At 49.7% G+C, this 9,012-nt stretch overlaps 1 protein-coding gene across 1 annotated transcript in view; it reads right to left on the bottom strand.

Annotated features, from left to right (window-relative positions):
• Nucleotides 1–9,012, bottom strand: part of EHMT1 (euchromatic histone lysine methyltransferase 1) — a 149,307-nt gene that overhangs the window by 56,905 nt on the left and 83,390 nt on the right. The window contains exons 7-9 of the mRNA XM_021706811.1: nucleotides 8,722–8,799; nucleotides 7,037–7,157; nucleotides 3,637–3,768 (exon numbers count right to left, since the gene is read on the bottom strand). Of these exons, the coding sequence (XP_021562486.1) occupies nucleotides 3,637–3,768; nucleotides 7,037–7,157; nucleotides 8,722–8,799 (331 nt within the window). The remainder of the gene's footprint in view (nucleotides 1–3,636; nucleotides 3,769–7,036; nucleotides 7,158–8,721; nucleotides 8,800–9,012) is intronic.

The following is a 9,012-nucleotide window of genomic DNA, read 5'->3' as shown; positions in this document are numbered from 1 at the left end:
CGGCCACTGCACTCCAGTCTGGGCGACAGAGTGAGACTCCAACTCAAAAAAAAAAGGCTTATTACTATCTAGAATACCATTCACCTAGACAACAGTCCAACGAGCCATGTATGATGCTAAAGAAGAGAAGAGTTGAAGAAAACAAAGAAAAATAAGCACGAGGGCCACTGGGGCTAAAAATGTGAATGACGGCAACAACCCTGCAGTCCACAGGATGGCTGAGGGGGAGCTCAGCAAGGCTGGAGCCTGAGCCTGGCCAGCACCTCATCCCCGCCCAGGGCAGTCCAGAAAGGCAGAGGCTGGTCAGGTGCAAGGTAGGGGAATGGAGGGTGGCCCCAGAGGCTGCTGCTCCCAAAAAAGGCCAGAGAATCATTCACATCATCTTTCTCATGAAATGTTAAAGCAGAAATGTAAGGTAGACCAGTGTTTCAAACACTCACTATTAGATCCTAGTTAAAAACAATTAACTCTCGGCCAAACGCAATGGCTCACACATGTAATCTCAGTACTTTGGGAGGGGGAAGCAGGAGCACTGCCTGAGTCCAGGAGTTCAAGACCAGCCTGGGCAAGTAGGCAAGACCTTGTCTCTATAAAAATATCAAAAAATTAGCCAGACATGGTGGTGAATGCCTGTAGTCTCAGCTACTTAGAAGGTTGAGGAAGAAGGATTGCCTGACCCTAGAAGGCTGAGGCTGCAATGGCCATGATCGTGTCATTGCACTCCAGCCTAGTGACACAGTGAGACAAGGTCTCGCCAAGTTGCCCAGGCTGGTCATGAACCCCTAGACTCAGAAAATCCTCTTGCTTCCGTCTCCCAAAGTACTGGGATTACAGGCATGAGCTACTGCACCCTGCAAAACAAAAAAAATTAACTGTTATTTTCACAACTAAAATTATACTATTAAAGTAAATTAAAATGGAAACCAGGTCTAAAGAAACCCTGGGCAAACAAGGCCAATTAAGCCAAGGAAGCCACCTTAACCTCGCTTGATTTGAAATGTAAATGGAAACTTACAGCTATTGCTTATAAGAAGAAAAATAAAACTTAAGCTCAAGCAACCAGAAGCAGCCAGCCGACTCATATACCTAGGGACTTTCTAGTGGACAGAATAGTAAGGCAACCATAGCGCTGTCACCAATCAAGCATTTCCTTTGTGCCACTTCCATGTTTGCCCTGTAAACACCTCCCCATGTGCTCCCATGACAAAGTTCCCAAACCACATCTGGTGTGGAGCTGCCCGGCTTGTGAAGCTTCCACATCTGGTGTGGAACTGTCCGGCCTGTTTGCTCAAGTAAATGCTTTAAAAGTGTACTGTGCCTCACTTTACCTTTTAACAACACCCACCTTGCTTCCCAGGATACCCACAAAGTTATTCTGCTCATCTCTAGCCCCTGCCTGTAACCTGCCAGTGGTCATGGCCAGGAGGAAACCTGACTCTGCAAAGGTCACTGAACATGTAGGCCGCATATGCCACACGCAGGAAGGAAGCCTGAGCAGGCTGGCCTCTCTCTACTGCCCCATGTCCCAGCCTAACCGCTAGATCATCCAGGCCCAAAGATCAGGGGAGCGAGAGGAAACTCAGATTAGATTCTCGAGTGTACAGCTGGGAGGGCCTTCAGGCTGATCTTGCTCGGCAACCTGATTCTGAAATGAGGAAACCCACACAAGCACCAAAGAAGCAGCCAGACAACTGTCCTTCCACCACTGCGTAGGCCAAGTGAGGCCGAGAAGGCTGCAAGGAGACAGGGGAGATATAGGGTCTACAGTGCATGGCCAGTGCCACAGACATCCTCGTGGATGTGGTGTGTGCTCTGTTAGTAGTGGAGCGCCACCAGGGACATCAGATGGGATGACTTCCGCGACTGCTGAGCAAGCGGACTCCCCACCTGCGCTGGCTCTCCTTCGCAGCCCACACCGCCATGGCTTTCAGCTCCTGCCCTCCCCAGGCTCCAGCCCTCTGCGTCCTGCTGGGATCACAACATCATGTAACATCACGCAACCTCAGGGTAGCAGGTCTAAGGGCAGAAACCATGAGAAAAGACCCCAATACAGTGGAGAGCAGTTATGATCTTAATGCGATACTCTCCCAGGTTCGAGGCTCAAGCCAGGGCCCTCTTGAGTCACAAACAGAACCGTCACCTGCCCCCAGCGACCTGCTTGGCAGGCTCCACCGGCCGTCGACACCTGTCCCGTGCGAGGTCTCCCGCCCTCCTGTCCAGCTCTGGCTCAGCCACTCCCTCCTTCCAGGGTCCCCACACTGCCCGCACAAGTACCACAGGCAACGCTGCTTGTCTCTTCACTGTGTCGACTCTCTACGCCAAGAGCATGACCGAGAGACCAGTCACTCGTCAGTCACAGGCCAATCCACTGCAGGAAGCCAAGGCACACAATGCCACGGAGCTGAGGTGCACCTGGCCAGGCCGCCTCTCCTCCTGCTCCGCCCCAGAGCCCCCCGCTTTGGCCCTGACACCAACCTCCTCCATTCCTTTATAGCCACGCTTCCCAGAGTGTAAACCTCCGCAGATAGAAGGGGCCTGGGTGCATCTATCTCACTCAATTTCCCGTCACCTAGTAAGCGCAAGTCACCACCACAGATGAGATGATTTGCTAAAATGAAAGGCTAATTCCTGCTCAAAACCACGTAACTTCTTGAGGCCTCCAAATCTAAAAGCAGGTTGAGAAAACTTAACCACCCAGCCCTGTAATTAATCTAGAAAGAAAGCAGGGGTGACTAGACAAGGACGCATGCTATTCGAGAGGGGTCTCTGCCCCTCTTGGCACAAGAAAAATATTTGTTTATCTGATGGACAAGCCTCAGATTTATGACTTAAACCACAACTGTGATTTCCTAAATTACATGGGTGAATCAAAACTCTCCTAGTGTTCAAGACCCTAAAAAGCTAGTTGTCATTTTAAAAAACGACTTGTTTAACCCCTACAGTAGTCCACAACTCTACACCTGCAAAATATAGACGGCAAATCACATGGGATTTTTACATCTCCCCACATTATGCCTCAACTAGACCTTTCAAAATAATCACACACTTATTAGCTACTTTTCACTGATATGGGGTCCTAAGTGGCTTAAAAGGAGAAAAAAATGGTAGAAAGTATGAGGGAGCATTAACTTCTCGGACAAGAACTTCCAACAGGAGCTGTTGATGCATGTGTGATTTAAAGGTACAAAAACAGGATTCAATTTCTATTTTATGCCACTATGGAACATATCTGAGAACTGTCAGCTTAACGTTGACCCCAGACACGTTTCGGCCAACTGGAGATCAGCAGAATGCCTTCTCGTGCAGGTCCTGGGACACGAGGGACTCTCCTGTGATGTGCCTGACCTACTGGGGGGAAAACACTGCAGAGCTCAACTACCGACAGTCTGCCCTTGCTCCAGCTTTGCTACTTTATTCCTGGAGCGCTTCTATAATCTCTGCTTCTTCCCTTGCACAGTCACACAGCAAAGGGACTTTGTAAGCAAGGCGCCTCTTCAGTCACCTCTAAGTGACCTGCTTAGTCAGACTCTCGATTAATATCCACCAGGGGGCATCAGGCTAATACAGAGGACAGAGCCCAGCAAACAAAGACCCAAGATGGTACACGACCACAGTCACTCCACACACCATGCTCACCTTCTGTTTGTGAGGACAGAATCCCTTTGACACGAAGATCCAGGGAGTCCAGAGACACTTCCAAATACCCTGTGCTGTCTCCTGGCGCCATCTGCTCTGTGCCTCCTGAAGATGACTTATACGCCTCAGAACCTAGGTACAAAATGCACACACTATGAGACACTGCGTCCAAGAGTCACGCCCACACAGCCAAGACTGGGCAGGAAGGAAATGGGCGAATTCTAACAAGTCCATTCAAAAACACACACTGAGACCTACTATTACAGACCACTCCGGTTTCACCATCATTTTCTATCTTGTGTATCACTTTGCTAATTCTCCCATTTCGACACACCATTCAATGGGGGGAAGGGGGAGCTGTACTGAGAAAAGCAAAGACCCTAATGTGTCAACACATCTTTTTCTGTCACTGTGCCAGCTACATGAAAGTGGATCAAATACTCAAGAGATTAAAAATGTGCTACACACACGTATGTTCTGCGAATTCCTACAAAATGAAACAGAAAAATCCGACTTGCAGATTTGCAAGACCAGTGAAGATGGCTAAAGAGACGGACCCAAAGAGTAGTGCCGCCGGGAATCTGTATCAGCTGGAAAGCACCAAGCTCCCAGTCATGCTGGCCAACACATAGGGGCTGCCACGCAAGAGTCAGCGTCAACCCCAGGAGATCCAGGAAGCGAGACCTATGAAGGGTGTCAATCAGAGGGCCATACTACAGTCTGGATGTGCCAAGGAGGGGGTGCTGCGAGGAAGGGCCAGCTTCCCTGGCTCAGCAGCGTACACTTTCATGGCCTCCTCTGCCCTCGAGGACACAGGCGCAGTGGCCAGCACAGCCTGTACCACCACCCAGGAAGGCCAGAGGAAGATGTACAAAGCTGAACATCATTTCACTGAAGGGGCCTGTGAGAAGTGTGCACTTACAGCAGACAACATCTAGCCCCAGTCAAGGGCAAATGACCACACTTCACAGCCAATCCTCTAAATGCTAGTCATCAGTATACGTCATGACCGGAAATACATGAAGCACTGTGTACAGAGAGGTATGGTCCCCAAAGTCTTCTGATTCATGCCACATTCTGTACCCCTATTGGGCAACCACCTCCGAGTAACCATCACCATCAATTTGAAGAACGTGAGTATTCTTTGTACAATTTTAAACACAAAGAGTACAGAAATAAAAAAACAAAGTTCAGAAAGAAGCAAAACTCAAACTCCTATGTGAATATTTAAAAGCATTCATTTTAAACATTACAGTCAAGATAGCAAAGATGAAATCTCTACCCCAAAAGCAACTTTAGTCTTGGACCTACAAATGCTTTTGCCAGCCAACAGTAAAAGCCACACTGGTGTCCTGATCTCAATCGATAAGCCAAGGTAGAGAGAAACCGAAGTGGAGAAACAGATGCAGCTCACGGGGAGGCCAAGTCTCCCGCCCACAAACCCCAGGAATCTCCATGGCGACAGCCGCCTATCAGATCCCCTGCAGCATCTCCACTTCAGGGGAGGGCTGCCTCCTGATGTCCAGGCAGCCCACTTCTATGTCAGGGAATTTAGAAGATTAACTAAAATAACCTTGAAGAAGAGAACAAAGTGCTGCAGCCCTGTGATGCCAGTCAGGGTCAAACAAGGGAATAACAACACAGTCTAGAGAGTGCAGAAACCGCCCTGCACAGTTGACTGGGAATCAAGGCGACTCAACAGGGAAAGCCATGTCTATTCCACCAACGGTGCTGAAACAGCCACGCGTATCTACATGCAAAAAAGGGAGCTGGACTCTACCCCACACTGCACTCAGACGTTCACTCTAAACGGATCCAAGACCCACAGGTAAGTACTAAAACTGCAAAACATCAAGAAGAAAATGTGGGACTTTTTGGGACCCGGGTCAGTCAAAAAGCTCTGAGAGCACAAAAGAACAAACCATAAAAGAAAACACTTCACAAATTAGACTTCAACGAAATTTTTAAACTTTTGCTCTTCCAAACATACCATTCAGAAAATGCAAAGGCAGGTCAGAGACTAGGTACAGATACATGCGAAACAACCACCTGATGAAAAGACTTGCATCTTAGTGAGAAGAAAACCTGATACTAAAAATGTGCAAAAGATGTGAACAGACACTTCACAAAGCAAACAGAAGAAAGCTAAGACGCACCATCTCATCATTCATTAGGTCAAAGCAAATTGAAACTACAAGGAGACACCACTGCACATCCACTAGAACCCCTGAAATTAAAAAAGATGGACCCTGGCAAGTGCTGACAAGGATACAGAGGAACTAGAATTCTGTGTACTGTCATGGGAATGCAGAACAGGACAAGTGCGCTTGGAAAACAGTCTGGCAGCTTCTAAAAGAGCTGAACACATACCACTCTACTCACCATTCCACCTCTGAATTTTTACCCAAGATAAATGAAAGTATCCGTTCAATAAGACTTGTGCACACATGTTCACAGTGGCTTTATTTCTTTCCTAAAACTGGTAAGAACCCAAAGTCCACTGAAAAGAGAATGGAATAAAACATGGTACAGTCTCATAATGAGACACATCTCAGCAACAGGCAGGAACAAACTATCAACACACACAACACAAACTCTCAAAGCAATTGGGCTTGGTCAAAGTCAGATGGAAAAAGAGTACATATTGAATGACTCCATTTATAATGAAATTCCACAAAGCGCTTGCCAATAGGTAGAAACAGCAGCTCAGTGGCTGCCTGGGAGTGAGAAAGAGTGGCTAGGGAAAGGAACAGGTTACTATGGGGCAGCAGAGGAAGGAGGGAAGCTGGAGGTGATGAAGACATTCGTGGTATTTACTGACTAATCACGGTAATGGTTCCATGGTTACAAACATGCTAAAACGCATCAAACTGTGCACTTTATGTAGGTATATTTTATTGTGTGGCAAGTGTACCTTGATTAAGCTGTGAAAAAATATGACCCCTGGCACGCTAAACCCATGGGCTGGAAGGTCTCATTTCCTTCCTTGCATTTGTCATTTACAAAATTACTTCTGGAACAGAGGACTCCGACCAAAGGGCTGAAGCCACATGTGAACCAAGGTAAAGGCCCCCGAGGACACGGAGGGTTGCTAATGCCTGTGTGGCCGCAGGCTGCCTTCCTCCACGAAACACGGGACATATCCACCCAGGCCATAGTTTCTAGTCACCCCACACAGTTAGCAAACAAGTCTCCTCATCCGACATTCAGTGAAGAAGTCAACATCAACCAGGTCTGCCAGAAGGAAACACTTCAACAGAGTCATCTCTAACTTTTTTGTTTTAATGGTGGAGCCCTCTCTTCAAATGAAATCCTATGCAGAACCACATGCCCTACCCAGGCAGGTCCACAGACACCCCCACAGCACAGGGTGTGCAGCCCACACCTCCATGGCCTTTACCTAGCACACTGCTGGGCTTCCTTTTATTTCTCCGTCTCCTTTTCCTAGCTGGCTTGATCCAGGGGCTGTCGGTCTTCCCTTTCCTCTTGAGAAACTTCTTCTTGATGCTGGACTCAGAACTCTGGAGGACCAAAGGGCAGGTACATGAGCCTCAGAGCACAGGGAACCCTTGAAAGCAAAACTCCTAGAAATCTGTTTGCCTGCAAAATAAACACTTGCTGCATCCAGATTCTTCAGCTGAAATATTAATCTCACTTTTAGACATGTTTCTGGGTCACATTCTTAAAGATACCTATGCTTTTTCCAAAACATCTCTCTAAGCCCAAAATTAAAATGGAATTTATAAATCTTATTTGAGTTTAGCACAAAAGAAAAGGATAAATCAGGAAGTGCTACTCAGTCACAAAATGAATAAGCTCAGGAAAAGAATCCGCTTTTAATCATATGCATCCGTTCATCTTGCTCACAGGCAAAGGAACAGTCAATGCCTCAAATGTGCTTTGGAATCGGTACCCACACTCATTATTTACACAGAGGAAAGAGGCTATAACTAATTTATCATATTTCAGATGTTTTTCTAAGCACCTTTCTCCAAAACCTAGATGCAGAAAGAGCACCAACTGCCACGGCTCACACAGATGCACACATGTACGCCCAGCCTGTCACAAGGGGACACGGCTCCTCCTTCCTGTGCACACCAAGGGTCACATCAGATGTGCTGGGCAGACAATTCAGGCAGGCACGGCTGCAACACACAGGTCTTGCCAACCACCGAAACAAGTCCCACATATGCCCTGGCACTGCGCGGCCTGGGTGGTCATTGAGTTGAACAGTGCCGGAGCCCCATCTGTAGCACAGACAGCCCCAGCTTCACCCTGAGCCCCCGCACGGCAAAACTTCTGGAAAGAACATCTCTGCGAGCACCGCACCCAAAGCCACTGCCGCGGAGCTATGGCCGCCCCTCTGCTGTACTCAAACAACCCTTCATCCCCAAACCCAGCGGTCTCCTGTGTCCTCCTCTTGTTCACACTTGCGTCGAGCTGACGCCGTGGGCCACTTCTCCCTGTTTGGAGTATTCCTCAGGCCCCAGGACCCGACCTCTCCAGGCCCTCTCCCCACAGCTCCGAGACCACCTCCCCTGGCCCCACGCGTGGCAACACCTCCCCCTCTGTAACCCTCGTGGGCCGGAGCTTCCGAGGCTCCATCCTGGCCACAGAGCTCTTCTCTACTTGCAGGCGCCGCTGATTTCCGCAGATCTGGCTGCGCGACCGGGATCTGGACCCTCGCCCCCTCAGGAACCATGGGCTTCAGTGTGGACAGAGGGAGACTCCTCTCCCCCCGCCTGTGTGGCAGACGACCCTGATGAAGGCCTGCCGCTTCGCCTTCCCACACACCAGCCCCCACAGCAGCACCCTGGCCTGGCCTCACCGCAGCCCCACCTTGCCAGTGCCGTTGGGCGGCCCCCAGTCCCCTACTACCCACGACAGCCCATCCCCCAGCTCCGCGCTGTGACTCTGCAGGGTGTCTTTCTCATCGGGCTGGGCCAGGGGCAGGACCACTTCTGCAGCACCACTTCTGCAGCACCACCACGCCCCAGCTGCAAGCACAAACAGGCCCCATCGACGAGGGCCGTGTACAAGAATGCCGGCTCCTCCTCATCTCCCCCAGGTAGTGCCGGAAATTACCAAGTCAGACTCGTCGCCGCCTTCCTCGTCCTCCCCCGTGTCTGCTGACTCCTGCTCCTCCTCAGACTCGCCATCCATCTGATCGGCCACGTGGAGAGGTGGGAAACCAAACAGAAACAGCCCAGTTAGATCCCAGGGTGGCAGACGATGAACCAAACAGACTCAGACGCCACAGACACGCGCCAGGCCTGTTACCCGCCACTCCAGCTCTGGCCGCCTGTGGGAGTGACCTTGGCCAGTCCAAACAGAGGGACCATACCCTGAGTGTCCCCTCCGGCTCCCCACCAAAGC

This window comes from Carlito syrichta, unplaced genomic scaffold (genome assembly GCF_000164805.1).
Source record: "Carlito syrichta isolate Samal-C Ts95f unplaced genomic scaffold, Tarsius_syrichta-2.0.1 Scaffold316033, whole genome shotgun sequence".
Classification (NCBI taxonomy): Eukaryota; Metazoa; Chordata; class Mammalia; order Primates; family Tarsiidae; genus Carlito; species Carlito syrichta.
The sequence above is the reverse complement of the archived record's forward strand: the minus strand, read 5'-3'. Positions and strand labels throughout refer to the sequence as shown.